Genomic DNA, 22539 nt, shown 5'->3' with positions numbered 1-22539 from the left:
TTACGATTGTTATTTCCAATTCATTTCCATAATTTTGTTACAAACGGAAATGTATAAATAAATACAGAATTTTATCAACAAAACCTCTCACTGAGTTTTGACTGAATTCAATCCGCCATTAACCACCGCGAAATGGCGGCGATAGCAGCGGCAGCCGCCGCTTTCTCAACGCTGAATCTCTCTAGAACCTCCGTGTTCCTCCCCCGCTGCCACCTCCGGAGAGCGATTACCTCATCTCTCTCCTCCGCCACCACCGAATTAGGCGCCAAATTCGCCGCGCCCAAACCTAAACCGAAAGCGCATAAACCCGCGCCACGTGAGGACTCCGAGCAATTCATCCCGTGGACTGTCAACGACGAGAGCGGCGACGTCACGCTCAAGACGACATCGTCGGAGCGTTTTCTCAGAGCCGTCGTCAATGAAAGCACGCAGAGAAAGAAGAAGAAAGAGGATAGAGGTAGTGGCGGTAAGGATAAGCCTGGGGTTCCCACAGCTGAGCCGAAGTACTCTAAGGCGGCGCGGAGATTTTACAATGAGCGTTTCCGGGAGCCTCCGCAGCGGCTCGCGAAAGTGCTGGCGGCTGCCGGAGGTAAATGCCTAAATTCTGTATGTAATTTGATGAAATTAGTAGGGGATTGAATACATAGTGATTGTTTGATTGAAGAGCTGAAGAGGCGCTAGTGTTTGATTAGCAGGATTTGGTTTTATAATCATACATTTTCAACCTACTTAGTTGATTGATCTGTTAGAGATAACACACAAATGGAAAGCTGCAAATCTAATTGATTGGTATCATGTGCTATTTTGTGGCTTGAATTTGATTGACAGTGGCATCTAGGAGAAGTAGCGAGGAGCTGATTTTTCAAGGGAAGGTGACTGTTAACGGTTCCGTTTGCAACACACCTCAGGTTGGCGTTACAGTCGTTTTAGGAGTCATATCTATGTAATGGTATTTATCATATATTGTGAATTTGTGAGACTTTGTCATCTGCCAGTAAAATCAAGAAATGGATAGTTAAGATTACTGTAATTAGTTATATTGTTCTCAACTTTTTCTCATTTTGTGTTTCTTGGTTCTTTGATGATGGGGGCAGACCAGAGTAGATCCTGCTAAAGATATTATTTACGTTAATGGAGGCCGTCTGGCGAAGAAGCTTCCTCCTAAGGTCTATTTTGCCCTGAACAAGCCAAAAGGGTTTGTTAATCAACTCTATCTCTGATTATCTTGGCACTTAAATCTCGGCCCAATATTTTAACAGAACGGGAGTTGATACAAAAGTTCAATTGGTGCAGATATATATGCTCAGCGGGAGAGAAAGAGACGAAGTCTGCACTCTCTCTGTTTGATGATTTTATGAAGACTTGGGTAAGAGGGCTACTCAAGTTGCTTTTTCCACATAATTTATCTCAGTGTGCAATTACTTTTTGCTTAAGATCCTAGTCGCTGAATTAAGATCTCTGATGTATTTTCTCAGACTAAAAGGAACCCTGGAACACCAAAGCCAAGACTCTTCACGGTTGGCCGCCTTGATGTTAACACAACTGGGTTAATTATAGTGACAAATGATGGTATAGATCTGTTTTATGCTTTGTTCTGAAATGTGCAAGTTGATATATTTGTCTTGATGAATCAGAATTTCCATGTAATTAGCTCTTTGTGCTTTTTAGGTGAGTTTGCCAATCAGATTTCACATCCTTCGTCCAATTTATCCAAGGAGTAAGGGCTTGCTTCCCTCCTTTTTGCTGCAACTCTTTAATGTTGAAAAAAGTTTTCTTTGAAGCCTTTTGCGTTTTGGCTTTAGCATTAATTAGTAAAGTGGCTATAACATTATCAAACAAATGCATCAAATTTTATGGGTGACAGATACATTGCAACTATTAGTGGTGCGGTCAGTAAGCGGCAATTGATTGCCATTAGTGAGGGGACAGTTGTAGAAGGTGTCCATTGTATCCCTGATCTGGTGGAGTTGCTACCACGACAACCAGATATTCCGAGAGCTCGGCTTCGCATTGTGGTACTGCTGTAACTTATGCCTTCATCCACTTTCTTTGCCTGAAATACTGCCCAACTTAGGATCTCTTAAAAATTAAGAAAACTAATACTTACTAAAAAATGCATGTATTAGGTTGTAGCAATATCGTAAAATGTACTAATGGAGAATAATAGAATTTGATCTGTGTTGCCTTTGTGGTCATCTGATATTAGCAGCTTCTTTGATCACAACTGGACACCTGCTTGAAATTGGTCGAGCTTGAAAGTAGTAAAGTTGCCTCATGTTATCTGAATTCCGAATAGGGATATTTGCATTAATGTATGACTGTCGGGTTCACATCGAATCAAGATGAATGTAACACCTCATTGTTTCCTTAATGGGTCAGGTTCACGAAGGAAGAAATCACGAAGTGAGAGAACTTGTAAAAAATGCTGGACTTCAGGTACTGTACACTTATATTTAATTGATTCATTGACTGATATTTCTAGCTATACCTTAATCAACGATAAAGGCAAGACTAGTATCTCTTGAAAACTCGAAATATCATCATCATGTTTCTTTTGATCCTGACAAAATGTTTCTGATCTTCATCAAAACTGACCTTTTGAAGTTAACATTTAGCCCAAAGGTCCTAAATCACATGCATCTGACCTTTTCCTCTTCAGTTTACAAAGTAGCATTCTAAATATCAGCCACACTCACTAGCAAATAAATTAGTTTTGTTAACGGCTTTCGTCTTTTCTCTGTACTCGTTTCAGATGCATTCCCTGAAGCGTGTGCGTATAGGCGCTTTCAGGCTTCCAACAGATCTCGGGTAAGCTTTTCCATTTCAAAACTTGCTGCTGATCTCTATGTCACAACGAGTTTCACTGAATCGTTTTTAATGATCAATTTACATATATTACTGTGACATCGTGAACAGACTGGGCAAGCATCAAGAACTAAACGCAGCTAGTTTGAGAGCACTCGGCTGGAAGACCTAAAGACGCTGCTCACGAATGATGATATGAAGATGCCACTATCAATCCAATCACCACGACGAGTCTATCCATGCTTGTTTGAAATCAATCTTTTTTACCAGAGAATGTGGTGGTAGAATTTAAAATCAGTTTTCAGTTTTGTATAGTTTACTGCACTTGCATTTGCAGAAATGTTGTAGCGTCAAAACAAGACGACTGTCACGTTAGATAGGGTTGTAAATGAGTCGGGCTATTTCGTTCGGTGATGTCCAGTTGCTCAAAATTAACTTGTTATTCCGTGATTTCACAAGATTGAATCAACCTGAAAATTATGAATTAGTTCTAAGAAAATTATGAAAATTCTAATAAACATCATACATTCATATCATGTGTTTCAAGAAGAAAAAAAAAATCAAGTCTTGAAGAGCTGAAAATCCCTCCAAATCCCTAATTCCCAAAATCAGCAGAGAAAATCCCCAAATCTCAATAAATCCCTAATTCCCAAAATCAGCAGAGAAATTTCCCCAAATCTCAATCCTCATCATCACTCTCGTCACTAAAGTAACCCTTCTTCTTCTTCTTCTTCTTCTTCTCTCTCCTCTCCTTCCTCCCTCCTCCCTTCCCCTCCTCCGCCTCCAGCCGATTCTCCTCCGCCGCCCCTCCTCCATCCACCACCGACGCCCAATTCTCCATCTCCAGCTCCCCTTCCTCCTCCTCCACCTCCTCCTCCCCTTCCAAATCCCTCCCCCTCCCCTCCCCGCCCAATCGCCGCCCCTTCTTCGGCGGCGGCGGCCGCTCCCTCGGCCCGAGGAAATTCCGGGGGCACTCATACGACAAATGCCCCTCCTCGCCGCACTCGTAGCACCGGCTCTTGTCCCTGTACACCTTCTTCTTAATGAACTCCGCGGCGCGGCCGTTGTCGGCGGCGATCGAGGCGCCTAGGGTTCGGCCGTTGAGGATCTTCCCGTCCATCTCCTTGGCCGCGCGCGCCGCGTCCTCGCGCCGGACGAAGAGGACGAACGCCACGCCCCTGCTCTGGCGAGTGGCGCGGTCCTTGAGCACCGTGACCTTGGCGAGCTTGCCGAAGGTGGAGAAGATCGTGTGGAGATCGGAATTCGTGAGGTTGTAGTCGATGTTGCTCACGTAGACCGTCGATTTGGACGGAGCTAGGCCTCCGCTGTTTCCGCCGCCGCGCGAGGATCTGGATGCGGCGGCGGATGGCGGCGCCGCGGCGGAGGAGTAGCGGTGGAAGAAAGTGTCGTCTTCTTCTTCGTCGCTCTGATTTCTCTTCCGAGACATTTTTCCTTGTTCTTTTTTTGCGGGTAATTATTATTTTATCCAACGATTATATGAAGTTTTCAAGCTGAAGTCGCATTTTTTTATTTTGCAATAAAGTGTTAAAGTCGCTGAGTTGTTTTAATTCTCTGTTTTGATTAATTAATTCTTGAAAAAAAAAGGAATTACTCCCTCAAAATTTACCTTTGGACATTTTTTTATCGTTGCCACGGTGCAGTTGATTATTCGTTGTGTATAAATGATTGACTAGAAATGATGGTATAGTGTTACTTTAAGAGTATAATTTTAACACAAATCTATAGATGTTTATTTTAAAAAATTGACAAATGAAGGTTTAAGTTTTTTAAGAAGTTATAATTTGCTTCTTTTCTAAATACAATAACGAAATAAACAAGTTACACACATTCAACATAAATATTTAAATCCGAACCTTGTGTATAAACACAAAAAAAAAACTATGATGCCATAATAAGCATTTAAATTCTACAAGCAATATTATTAGAAATGAGGCATTACTAAATGTTGAATATCCAAATATTTCCCAATAGAAGAAGGTTCGATTTTGATTTACAACAACCCTACTACATAGACCGGAACCGGAAACGGTCCCAGTCACGTTCCGATTTAGCCAGTCGAGTTCTTTATACATTGAGCCTTTCAGCGCAGCTATCAAGAACTCGACTTTGCAAACTCTACGATATAAACTAGACCAATGAGGCTGGATAAGATACACACGGTCGAGTTCCTCATGGGGCGAGCCAGGCACTACCTATATAACTAGACGTGTCCGTCTCCAATATGCTATCACTTGTAGAATCGAAGAACACGAGCTAAAACGAGTACAGAACTAGAATACATGTAGGATCGAGAATAACCTAATGTATGGTACAACAAAGGAACAAGGTTTACAGTTGCCGGGACATCACCATTCCGAGGAGGCTTGGGAGTCGATTATTGCTTTGAAATTCGAATCTGAGATAATGGAGAGAGGGAAGGTTATAGTCTTATAGATGCCTGAACTATTTTCAGTAAGGAGTTGTTCTAATCAAAGAGCCCCTCGTCATGCCAGATATCAACCAAAAAGTCGACCATCTCCTGCAAGGCCCGACAGATAAGTTAAACGATGCGTGTTGTTCTAATAGAAACGAGATCCAAACACGCAATTCGCTGCACGTTGCAGATCGTAACTACATGTACTGTAACATCATGGAGCATAGAATCCAAAGACGGGGTAACTTACAGGTAAAGGGATTGGCTCGGAGAATGGCTCTTGAGTCAAGAGCAGATCTTCGTAGGTTGTGGTCCAGCTGCAAGAGCATGTCAAGAAGCATTCATCACATAGAATAAAAGAACTACAACACGAAGCTTCTCGATTTTGAGAACCTAAAACCATAAACTGCATGCCATAAACTTTATGTAGACATGCTAATGCACATTTTATTGATAGCTATTGAATTTGTGATTTCCATTTATTGATCAAAGGAGGTTATCTGACTACCTTATAATTGGATCCTTCATGGATCTGTCCTCGGACCTCTGAGGAGCATTTCCGACCCATTTTCTTCTGCTCTCATCCCATGCAATTGCAGCTGCATAGGATAATTAGAAACATCAGAACAAAGCATTTATATTTCTTGATTCGCCTCTTCGACATTCAGGGGACAATTAAAATAAAATGTTTTAAGTCTATCGCTGGCAAAAACGAGCAAAACTTACCATGATTGACAAATATAGAAGTGCTCGAATTATTCTCTGGCAGCCTTTTAGGTACACTGGCAGGAGCAGAGTTCTCCAAAGGCTTCTTTTCATTCTTGTGGGAAGCTTTACCGTTTACTTCCATCATACCTTGAACGAATAAACATTCGCCTTTAGTAAGTTTCGAAAGTAGGGATGTTGAACTGCTTCTTCAATGTTGTGCCGAGTACAACAACTGGATTGAAGAAACACTGGAGCTGCATAAGGTGGATTTCTCTCAATAAACAAGATAACAGGGATACGAAAGTTTATTCGATTTCTAACTGATCTAAATAAGCAACCTTGAGACCAGAGGGAGAAGAACGGTTCTTTCTGTTTTAATCGTTTCATGAGAGAAATAACATAGCAACCATAATAAAGGAAGCAATTCAACTCTAAAATAACATAAAATGTATGCAGGCAGCAAAACGTTCTAGTCTCGACAACACTATTAGGCAGCACAATGAAACTAAATAAAACATTTCCCCTCTGCCCATGGCTGAGGAACATTACATTTGACTCAAGAAACAAGGGACAGTCTACCTTTAGTCGAAATAGTGATCTGCTCCCGCGTATGCCCAAGTATTGATAGGCAGAAAAGTCGAATAACAACTCCAAAAATCTCCAAAACTTGCTTTCTAACAAAGATCTATAGAAAGTCAAGTCATATACAAATTCAATCATTTTGGTTTTTTACCTGATGAAATGGGAACTAAACAGAAGCATCTTATAATCATACTTCACGACGAGTAATAACAGAATGAGCTGTTCCCCGAATCTCACCTCATCACATGCTATGGAGTGATGGAAACAGGTACATATTTTGAAGGCATATCCAGTTGCTCACAATTAGATTCAAGATTCAAAGACTTAAATAGTACTTTTTCATATCCTTTTCTTTCTCATAGCGTATACGATAACCCATGAAACCATTCGTCATCGCCACACACTCTCCGAACACTAAATGCCCTACGACCCACCAAATTCTTGAGGCAAATTTTCTTCTGAATGCAGAAAAAATTAAATCTTTTTTACCTACCCCCATAATTCAAATCCCCCAAGAGCCCCTAACTATCTCAATCTCACAAATCCCCCATACATTCAAAGATTGCATTCAACAAAAAGGGAACTAAATCACATCAAATTACGAGTAATAATGGAACTGATGTCAAGATATCTGATCTGAAATATAAAATCCCAGTAATATTTCCAAAAGTTACAATCTTTTTCACACCAACAACGACTAAAGACTCAAAGATCCAATCTCTCAACAAATACAGCCCCAAATTTGCATATTTATAAAAGCGAGGGAGCAATAGAGAAAACATGTAAAGCTCAATAAGAAAACAAGAAACCAAAAAAAACAAAAAGACATAAAAATAAATCATAAAAAAAATAAAAGAAAATATAGAGAGAGAAAGAAAGTTTGTACCTTTACTGTGTTGCCAAAGCGAGAGGGAGAAAAAAAGAAAGCTCCTTCAATGGGAAGAGGGGATATATATAGGCAGAGAAAAACGTGGGCTCAAGAATATGCAAAATATCGTTTTCGTTGTTTGGTGGCATCTCTAATCAATTCTTGTCCCTTTCCGTCTCTCTCTTCTTTCTCTCTCTTAGCTGACGTGGAGAATGGACAACTTGCAAGATAAGATTTTTAATTCGTGGGAAAATTATTTTCTTGCCATTGACAGTTCCTCTTTCCTTTAATTGTCACGTTTATAAATTGGCAAATAACTATATAATGCAACTCCAAATCTTGGTATCGAAAATTACATAAATATAGGTCTAAATCTAATACTTAGGATATTGTTTTCGTAGTATGAGTATGAACGTATAATAGTATTACATCAGATGTAATTCGAATTCTCAATTTTGGAATATTGAAATTTAGACCTCCCCGTTCATAGAAAGTGTTGTTGAATTACAAAACTTATTGCGGATGCTCTTAGATTCATAGAAAGTGTTGTTGAATTACTAAACTTATATATTCCAATTTGCATATGTATTGGAAACAATTCGAACTTGGATATACGCTTTGTCGTAGTCAATTAAAGAATGCTCGATATTATATGAAAAAAAATAATTATTGATTCAATGCATATTTGTTCGACGATAATGCAACATAATCTATGTTGAATTAGACTACTAGTGTATGTGTAGTTGTATATTTCTCGATCTTATTATTATAACAGAAACACACCCACTTTAACATTGTCTAATAGTAGTAGATCCTACTATTGGTTGTAACACAAAAGGTAAAATATTTTAAATCTCATTTAATTTACAATGACAATATCTCTCTACAGAACGTACAATTTATTTTAACAGTACTATATCATCAAACAATACCCAGAATCGGTGGTTCACACCACATTATTTCACTCTACCCATAAATTATTATAGTACTCAAGTCTTTCACAAAGACACTCACATATTCCATAACAATATTTTATTACTCACTTTGTCTCATTGTAAGTGAGACGTATTCCATTTTAGGTCATCTCACTATAAATGAGACATTTCTCTTTATGGCAAAAAGTAACACTTTATCTCTCTAATTTATTTTACTCCTAAAAACCTATGCCCCAAAAAAATGTCTCACATGTAATAGAATGGAGGGAGTACTATATAAATTTGATGGATAGTCGACCCTCGTAGTTCATTCTTTTCGGAGTGAGAATGTTGATTTTCTTTTTTAAATTTCATCTAAGATTTTTTTGGTTCAATGTACAACCATTTGCTTCACATCGATCCAAAAGATGACTTGAAAGCCAACAAGAACTAAATTGAATCTAAATATGACATCGACTTCAACGCATACTTAATGTCTTAAACGACGATGTTCATTTGCTTGCTACCCAAAACCGGTAATTCTAATCCTCAGGAAAATTCAATAGGTTCTGCTCAGCCCAATCCCACTATTGGGCTTCAAGTGCAAGACACATGTTTAGTTGGGCCTCAATTTAAACATTATATAAATAATTGATACAAAACTCAGCACATCCGACCTTAGCTCAGTTGGTAGAGCGGAGGACTGTAGTGTGTTCATGGCTATCCTTAGGTCACTGGTTCGAATCCGGTAAGTCGGATATTTTTTACACCTTTTATTTTTCAATCGATCAAAGTTGCAATAAATTTTACTACTACTTCAATTACCATGTTTTTCTGAAGAATGTTATTTAAATATTGTCGTGTTCTAATTTATTGATTTTCAACATACGTCCCAAATAAATAATGTGGCTTTTTAGTCCTTTCATTCTTCTATGTATCATATTATCGAATTAATTTTTCAAAGTTGCGATATTAATTTATTTCAATTATGTTTCTTTGAAGAGTTGTTATTTCAAAGTAAAATGTCCACAATATATAAGACTATATGATTATTTTTATTTAACCGGGCGTCACTATTGATCTTATGAAACAAGTATTTTTCGATACTTGAAAGAGAAGGTGCATTATTGAATTACCACTGCAAACGATGAGATGAGACCACGCTCATGTGTGCGAAGCCGTTGAACTGTAAGAGCAGATTCAGTTTCTCCACAGTCATTGATAATGCTGTTACCTGAAAAACGTAGTTCAAGTTCAAGATAAGTAAAATAGAAATCAAGTGACCGGAGACGAGATCGAGACCGAGGGGGAAAATGCTACCTTCATATCCCAAGTTGATGATTTCATCCTTTGTTGCTGCTGAGTGTTAACCTGGCAAAAGAATTCTGCGTTGCGCGGATGTTATCACTAGTAAAGGCCAACACTACTGTACTCGCACGAATTACGAAAAAAGATGTATAGAAGTAAAGGATATCTTCTCCTCCAACAGGGGAGCGTTGAGCATCATCAGCTTATTGCTGTTCAATACTGATCGAGCCAGTAGTTCTTTGGCTTCATCATTTTTTTTGCTGAGGAGATCGCAAAGCTGCAAGGAAAAAATTACCACCACCACCACCACCGCAACATTATTATATTTCCTAGAATCGGCTGACTTGTGAAGGAAAAGTGAATCAACTCCAGCTTCTTCAAAACTGGAATAATAAGAAACGGACAAGTATTCTTACGTCATCAAGTTCCTTGCTGTAAGCATTGGCCAGTTTAATATTGCTATCATCTCTTTTCGAGGATGTTATCTCTAATCCTTTAGTCTTGAAGCCATGGGAGATGGCAAGTGGAACGACTTGGCAGTTGCTGGTCGGGCTTTTGATGCGATCATCTTTCATGCGATTGATGGGTATGGGTGACTAGTAATTGGAAAATATGAGCCATCAAATCTTTTACCTTGTAGCAGTTAATTCTTATTCCATTAAACTCACTAAATTACCTTTTTGTCCAGAACCTTTTCTGATGTTTCCACGAAACTCCTGCACGTTTCACAGATCATCAGGCATGAGCATATTATAACCTAGAAGGTCGCAACTCTACATACTATCATAAAACATGGATTTATAGGGTACCTGCTCCTAGCTACTTGTGGCGAAAGACGTTTAGCTGGATGGAGGGAACTAGTATCTGCAGTGTCGTCCTGTACAAGAATGTAAGTCCATTTAGAGATGCATTATGTGGTCAGTTATATATCTCAAGCTGAATGATGATGCATAGATAACATTATTTTCACTGACAAAATTCATTGGATGAACAAGGTAGTACACAACGATCATAAACGTACCTCTAGTGTCCGCTTCACAGATAGGGTAGAAGTCATTGGCTTACACTTGTCCCGAATATTAGCAGTACCAAGTGGCGATTTGCTAACTGAAACACTTTTCTGACTACTGCTTTCAACTGGCCTGCTCTTTGTCAAAATTGGTGGCTTTGTTGAATCAATGCTTAATCTGCCAGTTCAAGATTGGATAGAGAAGTTGACAGTAGATAATATATAATCTCAATTTAAACCATAGCTAGACTCCTGAAGATCAAAGATGATTTCACCTCGAGAGTTTCAGTGCAGGTGTATCAGGGAGCTTCCTACCACCTTCGATAGCAGAAGTTTTATCCACTTGCACAGGAGTGTTTTTATTTGACAGTATAGATGCTAATAATTTTGGATTTTCACTGCTTTCTGCTGGTTTATGATTGGTTTCCATACTGAACAGTAAAAAGTTCACAAAATAAAGTCAAAATTTCTTAGACTTGTACAATATCATTCACCATTTTTTGTGTAATAGATGAAAGTACTATGATATGATACTGAATATAACGGCAATAGGCTTGCTTAGAGGTGTAGACCATCCACAGAAAGGCCTACAAAACCACTTAAGAGAGTGTCTAAACCCTTTTGATGATATCTTAGGATCAATCTTTCATCGGCAACGGGGGCCTCTAAGCCAAATGTTTAACAATGACATAATTGTCAGACTAACAAAAGAGAATTTCTTACTAGTCTTAGTTTCAAAGTACTATCATGATCTGTTGGTTAACGAAAATATCAATATTAATTTGAGTTATCCGAACAATCCGAACAATCAGTTGAGCCTCACCCATGAATCTTTAGAGGACTGCAGCTTTTCTGGCTCTGAATTTGTGGAATAATCCCCCTCAGTAGTGTTTTAGAACATTGCAATGATAATTTTTTCTCACTTTGAGTCGCATCACCACTCCTGTTTTGTCCAAGCCATATGAGAGAGTGAACAAATCAACAAGTTACGGAAATATTAATATACACACCTTGCTTGAACTAGACTTGGTAGAGCAGAGCTCATCTGTTTACTACTTAATGACGACAAAGTTTCCTGGATTGACGCCTTTGGGATGGAACATTCAGGTTTCTTTAACTGAACTGAAGGCTGTGGGCGTTTCATGAGAGGCTCTTTTATGTTTTGAATTGGCTTTTGCAATGGATTAGCTGTCTGACTGCCTCATCATAGCAATCACAAATAAAAAGCCATCGGTTAAATACCGAATAGTTCAATATCGTGAGTGGATTAAAATATTTTCACAAAAAATAATGGTGTCACTGGTACTTTAGTTTAAGAAAATGGAACGGAAAAAGAGCACATGCAACCTCACCTGGTTAATGAAGGCTTGAGCATTTTACAAGAAAATTCCTGATTCTCCTTGCTAGATTGTGCATCACTGTCACAGGGAATCCCTGATAAAACACCAGTCGTACATGGAATTTCAACTTGTGGATTAGTTTGGCCTAGTTCAGCTCTTCCTCCATCGTCTTCCACGAGATTTTGGATCCCATCCTGAGTCCTTTCGCCATTGATGTTGTCTGAGAACACCTCAGCCTGATCGTGCTGTGAGGCTTTGGATGTATGTTTGTAATCACAGGATGAACCAACAACTGATGTTATGTTAGCATCTTGTTCTCCATTTAAGCTGCTAGCATTTGTATCCATACAGCTGAGCTTGCTCTCTGCCACTGATGAATCATGTCCACTTGTCTCAGCAATGTTCTCTGAGATTGCATCTGCTTGGTGGTGCTGTGAGTTTCTAGATGTTGTATGTTTGCAATCAAATGTTGAATCAGCTACCAATGCAGTGTTAGCATCTTGTTCTTCGTGAGAGCCACTCTTACTTGCGTCCACAGAATCTACCTTTTTCTCCAGAGCTGATGAATTACATCCACTTGGCTCATTCTTAGATAGAGGACCGGATGACAAGTCCAGCATTACATCATTTTCAGTACAAGCTTGAAGATCAGCTTGTTCTAGGAGAACCAACCTTTCAGATGGACTGACATCAGGTATTTCCCTGGATATTGTTGTCTCCAGAGGACCTTTCACTTCATCAGCTCCAGCTAAATGTTCTTGAGTAACACCGTCATCCATTCCCAACTTTGGAGGGTAAATTTTCCTTGTGGGTTCAAGAACCAGGTCAAAAGATGGCTTTTGCATGCCACCTTTTGAAGTACTCTTACTTCCAGTTTCATTTTTGTAAGTAGATATTTCCTTATCTTGACAGCCACTTCCATCTGGGGTACGTTCTTTGTTGTTCTTGTCACTCTGAACTTTTGAACCTTCTTTTCTTGGGATTGAGTCAAAACCGAAATTTGGGGAACTTTCTTTGTTGTGTTTGTCACTCTGAACTTTAGCACCTTCGTTTCTTGGGATAGAGTCAAATCCGAAATCTGGGGAACTTTCTTTGTTGTTTTTGTCACTCTGAACTTTAGTACCTTCTTTTCTTGGGGTAGAGTCAAATCCGAAATCTGGGGAACTTTCTTTGTTGTTTTTGTCACTCTGAACTTTTGTACCTTCTTTTCTTGGGACTGAGTCAAAACCAAAATCGTCGAACCTAGATTTGGAAAAATATGTACAGTCAAATTAAGTGAAGTAGGCAATGGAACCATGCAACAAATGAACTTAAAATGAGTATCAGCACACTCACCCATCATCAAAATCAATTCCAAAAGTGAAATGATCAGTTTTTTCTTTATTCGTTCCACTGGATGATTTTTGAGGCTTCTCCTTTGTTTTTGCTTCTTTTTTTTCTTGTGGTGAGATATCCAGATCTGACATATCCAAATCGAACGACGCCATCTTTCCGAAATCAGCATCCAAATTAAAATCCATATCCCTGGAATGTCGCAGCAATTCCGTTAGCCCTGGCTAAGGCTTGGAACTTTATACGCTGCTATAATATTACAACTGTCCATCAATGAAACCTTTACTAAGAGCAGAAAGTCAGAAGAAATCGAGTAAACGTGTAACTCAAGTTGAGAACGTGTACAAGATCAATAGATTGTTCCAGGAGATACGCATGAACGCCCAGGTACATGCTAAACAGACCAGTAACCATAAAAATGACTAAGCCACAACTCAGGTTAAAAAAAGCTGAATAACTTAAAAATCAAATTACTCTTTGTCAAATTTAAATGTTTCTTTATTGCCCTTAGAAACTGGGGTGAAGTCGAAATCCAGCCCATCCCCCTCTCCCATTGAAATTGATTTCCAAGAAAAGATATCATCTCCAATATCCAGATCTGCACCAAGCATACCAAACAATGATGGGAGATTTAATATCAGGGATTAATATATTAAAAAATGCATTTGTGGCAGTAAAACCATTGGTAGAAGCAGAGATATAGGTTTCCCCATATTCAGTATTAATCATTATGATTAAGTTATCTTCCAGGAACATAAAAGGAACAAGTAGGATTCCAGTTCCTCTATCTTCAGCCTGACTACTATTTTTCTCACTAAAGTCGGCCATAGGCCAATATTGGTGGCTATATGTCCTTTCTACTGCCATCCAACCCTATAATATCTCACTTGAAACACATGTTAGGTGATGTTATTCTTTTTTATGTGATAAAATTAAATTAACAAATGAAACTACAATCCAACTTAGCAAATATCAATCTACAAGACATTTCATACGTTCAAAAGACATGATCATGAAAACAGATTCAATACCTTCCATAGGATCTTTCTCCTTCACATTCTTCTTCTTCTGAGGGTCAGCCATCTTAGTTCACAGCTATTAACGTCTGTGTTCTACAAGAAATGGCTATTCAGTTTGAAAATTAAATAAAACAGGGGAATAAATGATTATTGAAAAGAGTAACAGATATCTACTGCACCTTAATATGATGTAGATTAAGAGTATTCTGGTCTTTTTAAAGTCAGGAAGAAATGAATCATAGAACATCAAAGACTTATGATATCGTATAGAAGCTAGTGTTTCTAACTAGATGAGTATTATATACCCCTTGAAGGGTTAAAACCTCTTAAGTTAGAAATTTCTTAAGGTCATTGAGTATAACGATAGAAGCGCAGCTGCACATAAGTTGTTTGATGATAAAAACTGTAGCTGAATTCTGAGCTGTTCTACTTTCATGGAACCAAACAGACTCAGAATAGCTGCCCCAACAATTAGCAATCATAAAATGAAGTGTCAAGCTCCTCAAGTTATGATCCTTCAGGACAAGGTCCATAGTGAAGTTTCAATCATTGAGTCATAGGCATAGTCTACGGATGATAGCCATCCACTTCTACTATTTACCATCCTTGCCACTCCTGACATGGATTTTGATATCAGCAGGCTGCAAACAGTTTGCATACAGCCAATTCCCTACTTATCTCATCCTCTCTTCCCACTCATATATTCACCTATGGTTTCTTAATTCTCCTTCTTTTATCCTGGTTCTTCCGGAAATTGTAATTTTATAATTTAATATCCTAATCTGTTAAATTTAACTCAGAGCAGAACACAAAATGATTGGAACATCAGAATCCGCATTGATAATAGAGTTCCTACGTCTGTTTCCAAAATATATATACATCAACTTCAGTTAAAATAACATGAAAGAGTTACACATTTAAACGAAAACACACACATTCAAATTATCATCCAAAAAATTCACATATTATCAAACATCTCAGCAAATATAAATCCAAATAGCAGATAAATTTTAACCCCTAAGACAAACATTTTGATGATTCCCGCACTGTATGTACTTAATAGAATTTGAGATGGATTTTTAGCGATCTAACCAAAATCAGCTATAATCTAATTGATTAAAAGAAAAACATATACGATTCAAATCTTCATTCAACAAATTCACGCTATCAAACATCTTAGCAAATATGAATCCAAGCAGCGGCAGATCAATTTCATCCCCTGAGACACACATTTTCATGATTCTCGCACTGTATACACTTAGGCGTGATTCTCGAAGATTTACATAGGAATTTGAGATCGATTTTTGGCGAACGATCCTAAATCGGCTACAATCTTCAATGAGCGATATCACACAATTAGTTCGACCATAACCTAAAAATATATAGCAATAAACGCATCGTATAGTATTGCAGCACAATGTAGATCAGGATCGAGAGAGAGAGACCTTGAATCGGAGTGATGAGAATCGAAAAAATGCGCGCACAGAGCGAGAAAAGTGGAGCTCGCGGTAAAAGTTTGAGTTGCAGTGTTTATATACACACGACACGACTGTAGGAGCAAATGGGAATCCCAACACGAGAATTTGCGTTTATATTTATTTTAGAATAGAAACTCTCGCATATTTATTTTATTTTTGAAACTTAATTTTCACATTGTAATGAATTGAGTCAATTGACATAACTATTAAACTTTACGTTTTTATTTTATTTTTTAGAAAACCCTCTTCCAGCAATAATAGGACATTACCCCAATCAAACTCTCCCAATAACTAATAGGAACATAGAAGAGACTATCCAAACGTCAGGACTGTCAGATACCAACTATTTTCGTCTTTATCTTCCCAACACACAGTTATTATTCTGTTCTCACTCTCTACTCTCTCAGTCACTCTTGTTTTTATAGAGATATTTGAGTCTCTTCAAGTATAACAATAAATGGAATTTGAAAATATACATTGCTAGGGACTCTAAATTATCAAAATTCCTCGTATTCATACTCCCATATATTAATCCTAATTACCTAATCCCGAGTGAAAAAATCATTATTTGGTGGAAAAAATAGACATAAATGAAGAGTTACTTAAGGCAATGGTATTAAATTCCAAAACGTCATGTACATCAGTACATGTAAATAACTACTACTAATACAAGTTACATTTCAGTACATTGTTCTCCATATTTAATTAATTAATAAATACATAAATATAAAATTATCATTTGGATGATAATTGCATGGATTAAATAATTTGCCGCGCCCGTCACCTGTGCTAAAATGCGCGCTAGGCATATGATACTCCCGGTGGGCCCCACTAACAAAAGGTTAAACCTGTACAGCCTAGCAACAGTGAAATACACGTCGCGCTCACGTTAGCCACGGCGCACGCTTAGAATCCCACGGTCTATCTTGCGCACATTAATTTCGCCCAAATTAAAAAACCTAGACCTCTCTCCTCTTCTTTCTCACCCCCACCTCAAAAATTCATGCTCGCGTTGGAACTCCCAACCATTCTCGATTCGGTTGAAGATAGAGGTTTTCCTGTTCTCAATTTTTCACCTTTGAAATCGAATTTATTGTGCTCCACAAATTCTTGTTAATCCTTGGTTGTATGCGGTTAGAGAATTGGTTTATGAAACAAATGTAGTTTTCAATTCAGTTGAAATTGAAGACCTATGATAAAATTTCGGTCGAAAATTGTATCTTTAGTAGTTTCTTCTTGTATATTATAGTGCAGTAGCTTATTTCTTGGTGTTGGAGTGCAAGTGGTGTAAAGATTTCAAAATTGGGGTTATGAGCTTTAGGTTACTGAAATGAAGAATGTTGAAATACCCAAATGGCTTGAGAGGTTGCCTTTGGCGCCTGAATTTTACCCCACTGATACTGAATTTGCCGACCCAATTGCTTACATATCTAAGATAGAGAAAGAGGCTAGTGCTTTTGGCATATGTAAAGTGATTCCTCCATTGCCAAAGCCGTCAAGAAAGTATGTGCTTCATAACTTGAATAAGTCTCTCTCCAAGTGTCCGGAATTGGATGGTAATGTGAGTCTTGTGCGGTCCTCAAAGACAGATGATCATGTTAGGAGTGAATGTGATAGAAAGTCTAGGGCTGTTTTTACCACAAGGCAGCAAGAATTGGGCTGTGAGAAGGGGAAAAAGGTGAAGGAGGGGGTCGGGGATCACGTGCTCAGGGCTCAGAAGCAGGTCTGGCAGAGTGGGGAAGTTTATACGCTTGAGCAGTTTGAGGCTAAGGCCAAGGCTTTCGCTAAGAGCACGCTTGGGGTTGTGAAAGATGTCAATCCCTTAGTTATCGAGACCTTGTTCTGGAAAGCTGCTTCGGAGAAGCCTATATATGTGGAATATGCGAATGATGTGCCCGGCTCCGGGTTTAGTGAGCCTGAGGGGCTGTTGCGTTACTTTGACAGACGCAGAAAGAGGAGGAAGACGAGGAAGAGGAACTCGTTTGACAGGAATAATTTAGGTAGTTCTGACAGCAAGAATGATCAAGTAGAAACAGTGAATAGTGTTAGCAATGATAATGATTTGGGCATCCAGAACAATCCTAGTTCCCATACAGAGACTGTTCTGAATTGTCTACCTTCACAGCCTACACGTGATGATGCTTCCTTTTCTGGCCGGAAAGATTCTCAAGATAGGAGCGAAATGGAAGGCACTTCTGGGTGGAAGCTTTCAAATAGTCCTTGGAATTTACAAGTCATGGCTAGGTCAGCAGGATCGCTAACTCGTTTCATGCCAGATGATATCCCTGGTGTGACGTCTCCCATGGTTTATATTGGGATGTTGTTCAGTTGGTTTGCTTGGCATGTGGAAGATCACGAGCTTCACAGCTTGAATTTCCTGCACGTGGGCTCCCCCAAAACTTGGTATGCTGTACCAGGAGATGATGCTTTCAACTTTGAGGAAGCTATTCGTCTTCGTGCCTATGGAGGAAATCCTGATCGGTTAGGTATGTACATGTTTGTTACTGAAGATATCATATTGCCGCTATCATTCTAGTCCTTGATTCATGTGAAGTGTGAACTTATGACACTCAGACGTAATTTACTGTGGTTTCAGTTGCACTATCTCACTTGGGGGAAAAGACTACTGTTTTGTCTCCTGAAGCTATTGTTGCATCTGGCATCCCGTGTTGCAGGTTGGTGGTTTTTGTGTAAAAATTAGACTATTCTTCTAATGACTGGTGGACTTACTCACTTGCGAGCTAATTTTTGTGATGCATATGTTTTCCAGCTATATAAATCTGATTTGCAAATTGTCGTTATCTTAGGCTTGTACAGTATCCTGGTGAATTTGTTGTGACTTTTCCAAGAGCTTACCACATAGGATTCAGTCACGGTAATTATTCTTTTGCTTCATAAGTTGAAATGCTTATGTTTTCTCTTGGTGAGCAAAGTCGCACGATTTTGCAGAATGCAACTTGTCTGCAAGTAGCATATCCTGATCATTGCGTTGGCAATTCAAACTTAGGTTTCAATTGTGGAGAAGCTGCTAATTTCGGAACTGCTAAGTGGCTTGCAATAGCTAAAGAAGCTGCTGTTCGCAGAGCTGCCATGAATTACCTTCCTATGCTTTCTCATCAGCAACTGTTGTACTTGTTAACCATGTCTTTCATTTCAAGGTAAGCATAGCCACCTTCATTGGACTTCAGTTATAAGGGTATTAGGTTGGCATTCATGAAGTTGTTTGCCGCAATTCTTATACCAAGAACTCGACTCGGGACTTGTTTATTTTTAGATTTGATTTCTCTCTCCTCCTCTGTAGCTGTTACCTCACTTTCATGATAAGTAGTCCCATCTTGTCTGTCTGCCGTTGTTTGACTTTTTGTTAGTAGAAAATGGAAATATCGGCTGTATTAGCACCCATACACGTGACGTCTCATACTTATTCACTTGACATTGCATCAATTGATGTTTTCTAGATTAATGATTACCACAATCTTGATTGGATGGATCTGACTGAATTACAGAATACCGAGATCCTTATTGCCTGGGGTACGAAGCTCACGTTCGAGAGATCGTTTGAAGGAAGAAAGAGAATTGTCTGTAAAGAGAGCATTTATAGAAGATGTCTTGTGTGAAAACAATCGGGTGGCTATTCTTCTCCAAAGAAATTCCTACTACCACGCAGTTCTGTGGGATGTTGATTCACTTCCATCTTCGAGTAAAGTATCTGAACTCTGCCATGACACAGATGCTTCTGTGTTGACATCAGTGGGGGAGAATTCTCCTGCAAAAAATGACAGTGCACATGATGTCAATGAGCTGAGCAAGTATATAAGTTCTGTTGGTTATGATCTTGATGATGATGACTTGTCATACGACTTTCAAATAGAATCAGGGACTTTACCTTGTGTTGCTTGTGGCATCCTTGGTTTTCCATTTATGGCAGTCGTGCAACCATCTGACATAGCATCGGTTGATCTTCTGCGTGTGGATCCTGTTGCTGTTCCTGTGGAATCTGCTCGTACCTGTAATGTGGTGGAAGGTTCTTCTGAAGGTTAGATCCCAATATCACTTTTTTTTCTCGATCATTTTCTTGGTTCTCATTCAATATAAATTCTGCGAATCTGCTTAATAATGAGAAATGCTGCGTGCAATGACTTTCATGCAGACGGACCTACTCTAACTGATCTTTTCTATTACTAGATGCGAAGATGAAATCTAAGTTGAGCAAAAAGGATCTCCACTATGTTGCTGAAACATCTTTAGCTGCCAAAAAATGTCGGCCCCTGGCCCATGACCACTCCCCATCTTCAAATCATGACACTGTTTCTCCGGATGTTAAGATAGACATGGGTTGGGACATATCTAATGTATCTCGAAAACCAAGGATATTTTGTCTAGAGCACGCGATTGAAATTGAAAAATTGTTGAGTTCGAGAGGCGGAGCAAATGTTCTTGTGATTTGTCATTCAGGTAAATACACTCTTTGGTTTATGTATAATCTCCTTTGCCTCCATGTTCGTTGCTGGTTCGTTCTAGTTGATTAACTTCTCTATATTGTTTTGTTTAGACTTTCAGAAAATAAAGGCCCATGCTGCAGCCATTGCAGAGGAGATAGCTGTTCCTTTTAGTTATACAGAGACGCAACTGGGTAATGCTTCTCCCGAAGATCTGAAGCTGATCGATATTGCTATTGATAGAGAAGAAAAAGTCACCCGTGTAGAAGACTGGACGTCGTTGTTGAATATCAATCTACAGCATTGTGTGAAGATGAAGAAGAGTTCTCCATCTGTGAATGTTCGGCATTTACTGAGCTTGGGCGGATTGTTTCACAATGCAGCCCCTGTTTCAGATGCTTCCCGCACAAAGTGGCTGTCGAGAAAATTACGTTCAAAGCGCCATCAGAAACGTCTCTTGCAGAGTAAACCCTTCCCCAGCTTTGAAGCTGCCAAGGAGGATATGAATGGGAAAAGCGAACAACAAACGGCTAAGAAAGATGAAAAGCTTATCCAATATTCGAGGAAGCGATGCAAGGTCGGTGTTTCTGTAGAAAACATAGCAGGAGAAACGGCCTCAGGGCCGACTGTATTACCTTCTCATGGAGCGTCCGAGTTTCATGGTGAGCACTTGATGGCTTCATCCTTTGAATCTCACTCTGCCAACTCCACTGTTGCCTCCACTCCAGTTGAGAATGCTTCGGAAAAATCTGGTGATTCGTGTCATGACATCAAGGCGGCCGATGGTGGCAGCCAGGAAAGTGAGAGGTGCAATTCCGAGACTGTTGGCTCGACTACGGATAAAAATGGGATTGATGATGTTGCAGGAGATGAAATTCCGAGAGAGGAAGACACTGTTGATGAAGCCGCTCTGCCAAGCGAAGCTTGTGATCGGCTGGCGGATAATGACTGTGCGGTGCCGGATAATGTTCAGTCTGATGGATGTTGTGAGATTGAAGAAACTTCTAGACACGACGACTGTTCAAACGCTTCAGACGAAGAGCAGGTTGAAACAGCGTCTGATCAACTTGCCACAGAGAATGAGGTACCGAATTCCTCAAGCTCTGAAGGACAGCGGTCTGTACAGACAGACGAAGATGATGATGACAATCAAGAGAGAGTTATTTCGACTCCTGAAAATTGTGAAGGTGAGACTAATGAAGCCAGCAAGCCCATCGCTGAGCTGGAGGATAACAGTGTCGATGATCCCAAAACAGAAGCCGGAAGCAAAAGGAAAAGGAAAAGAGAACTCCTCGGCCTGCAATTAGATGATCACGTCCATTTCAGCGGCTTTACCAGAAGCCCGTGCGAGGGGTTGAGACCTCGGGCAAGAGAAAATCCATCAACTCGTGTTACTGACAACAGGGAACCAGATGAGGAAGCACCGGCAGTGAAGAAGTCGAGGAAGGCTGCAGATCAGCCCGTCCCTCGCAAGGAGAAGAAAGGAAACGCAAAGGGACGTCATCAGTGTGAGTTAGACGGCTGCACAATGAAGTTCCGGACAAAGGCTGAGCTACTCCTGCACAAAGGAAACCAGTGCCCGGTCGAGGGGTGCAGGAAGAAATTCAACTCCCACAAATACGCCACACTGCACCAGCGCGTCCACGACGATGATAGGCCTCTGAAATGTCCTTGGGACGGCTGCACAATGTCGTTCAAGTGGGCCTGGGCAAGAACTGAGCATCTACGCGTGCACACGGGAGAGAGGCCATATGTCTGCAAAATCAAGGGATGTGGTCTCACCTTCAGATTTGTATCAGATTTCAGCCGGCATAGAAGAAAAACCGGACATTATGTAAGCCCACCAGCGTAGGTGTTCGTCTCTCTCCTTTTACGCGTTAGCAATGCAGTTTTCTTGGGCTAAGGAGCTCAAGAATGGTGTAAGGTATGATCCATTCTGGTAATAGCTTAGGTTAGGGAAGATGAAACTGTTGAAAGTAGGCCATTTTTATGTGTTGTTGAACCTTCTGTTATTTTGTCTGTGCAATGCAAAAACATTGAAATTCTTAATTGTAATGATAATTGCAATTTTTTTTATTGACCGATTATTTAACTCACATTTTTATCCCTATATATGGTAAATTTTATAGGGCAAAATGTCTGTAAACTCATGAACTTTTAACATAGTTTGGTTTTTTTCCGTGAACTTTAAATGTTGCATGAAAAGGTATGAACTTTATCGGATTATGTAAATTTCTCATCGACCTGACCCGATAGATTTCCGAAACAAACTTATCCTACGTGGCACGCCAGAGGTGTGATTT

The 22539-nt window shown here is 39.5% G+C and overlaps 5 protein-coding genes and 1 non-coding gene across 8 annotated transcripts; 3 read left to right on the top strand and 3 right to left on the bottom strand.

Moving 5' to 3' along the window:
* Positions 1 to 53: 53 nt before the first annotated feature.
* LOC125209317 (putative ribosomal large subunit pseudouridine synthase SVR1, chloroplastic) lies at positions 54 to 3219 on the top strand. Of its 2 annotated transcripts, XM_048108922.1 has the most exons (10): positions 58 to 589; positions 829 to 908; positions 1095 to 1195; positions 1294 to 1366; positions 1476 to 1569; positions 1669 to 1717; positions 1865 to 2015; positions 2380 to 2436; positions 2753 to 2808; positions 2917 to 3219. In XM_048108922.1, the coding sequence occupies exons 1-10, from the start codon at positions 133 to 135 to the stop codon at positions 2975 to 2977; spliced, it is 1179 nt and encodes a 392-aa protein (XP_047964879.1). In that variant the 5' UTR covers positions 58 to 132; the 3' UTR covers positions 2978 to 3219. The 2 variants fall into 2 exon arrangements, with proteins under 2 accessions (XP_047964883.1, XP_047964879.1); XM_048108926.1 differs by lacking the exon at positions 2917 to 3219 and having other exon boundaries at positions 54 to 589; positions 2753 to 2812.
* Positions 3220 to 3265: 46 nt separating this feature from the next.
* On the bottom strand, positions 3266 to 4456 carry LOC125209328 (U11/U12 small nuclear ribonucleoprotein 31 kDa protein). Its single transcript, XM_048108934.1, has one exon. It carries the CDS (start codon positions 4250 to 4252, stop codon positions 3485 to 3487), a length of 768 nt encoding a protein of 255 aa, XP_047964891.1. The 5' UTR covers positions 4253 to 4456; the 3' UTR covers positions 3266 to 3484.
* A 309-nt stretch (positions 4457 to 4765) lies between these two features.
* On the bottom strand, positions 4766 to 7494 carry LOC125200879. The gene is made up of 6 exons (XM_048098695.1): positions 7416 to 7494; positions 6527 to 6632; positions 5966 to 6094; positions 5748 to 5838; positions 5490 to 5556; positions 4766 to 5344 (listed from the first exon to the last, which is right to left on the bottom strand). Exons 3-6 carry the CDS (start codon positions 6090 to 6092, stop codon positions 5291 to 5293), a joined length of 339 nt encoding a protein of 112 aa, XP_047954652.1. The 5' UTR covers positions 6093 to 6094; positions 6527 to 6632; positions 7416 to 7494; the 3' UTR covers positions 4766 to 5290.
* A 1489-nt stretch (positions 7495 to 8983) lies between these two features.
* Positions 8984 to 9069, top strand: TRNAY-GUA. Its single transcript is given in 2 exon segments — positions 8984 to 9020; positions 9034 to 9069. It is a non-coding gene; the product is annotated as a tRNA-Tyr (tRNA).
* Positions 9070 to 9336: 267 nt separating this feature from the next.
* LOC125202357 (uncharacterized protein At4g18490) lies at positions 9337 to 15871 on the bottom strand. Its single transcript, XM_048100741.1, has 15 exons — positions 15765 to 15871; positions 14332 to 14412; positions 13775 to 13898; positions 13304 to 13492; positions 11981 to 13210; positions 11639 to 11824; positions 11452 to 11571; positions 10904 to 11059; positions 10641 to 10806; positions 10429 to 10496; positions 10296 to 10335; positions 10036 to 10215; positions 9786 to 9896; positions 9632 to 9711; positions 9337 to 9545 (listed from the first exon to the last, which is right to left on the bottom strand). Exons 2-14 carry the CDS (start codon positions 14381 to 14383, stop codon positions 9655 to 9657), a joined length of 2679 nt encoding a protein of 892 aa, XP_047956698.1. The 5' UTR covers positions 14384 to 14412; positions 15765 to 15871; the 3' UTR covers positions 9337 to 9545; positions 9632 to 9654.
* Positions 15872 to 16756: 885 nt separating this feature from the next.
* LOC125224008 (probable lysine-specific demethylase ELF6) lies at positions 16757 to 22312 on the top strand. 2 transcript variants are annotated; one of them, XM_048127350.1, is made up of 8 exons: positions 16758 to 16849; positions 17923 to 18283; positions 18394 to 18472; positions 18605 to 18672; positions 18805 to 18955; positions 19304 to 19833; positions 19983 to 20252; positions 20350 to 22312. In XM_048127350.1, the coding sequence occupies exons 2-8, from the start codon at positions 17980 to 17982 to the stop codon at positions 22086 to 22088; spliced, it is 3141 nt and encodes a 1046-aa protein (XP_047983307.1). In that variant the 5' UTR covers positions 16758 to 16849; positions 17923 to 17979; the 3' UTR covers positions 22089 to 22312. The 2 variants fall into 2 exon arrangements, with proteins under 2 accessions (XP_047983298.1, XP_047983307.1); XM_048127341.1 differs by having other exon boundaries at positions 16757 to 18283.
* Positions 22313 to 22539: the final 227 nt, after the last annotated feature.

This window comes from Salvia hispanica, chromosome 1 (genome assembly GCF_023119035.1).
Source record: "Salvia hispanica cultivar TCC Black 2014 chromosome 1, UniMelb_Shisp_WGS_1.0, whole genome shotgun sequence".
In the NCBI taxonomy this organism is placed as follows: Eukaryota; Viridiplantae; Streptophyta; class Magnoliopsida; order Lamiales; family Lamiaceae; genus Salvia; species Salvia hispanica.
Note: the sequence above shows the minus strand (reverse complement) of the source record. Positions and strands in the feature narration are given on the sequence as shown.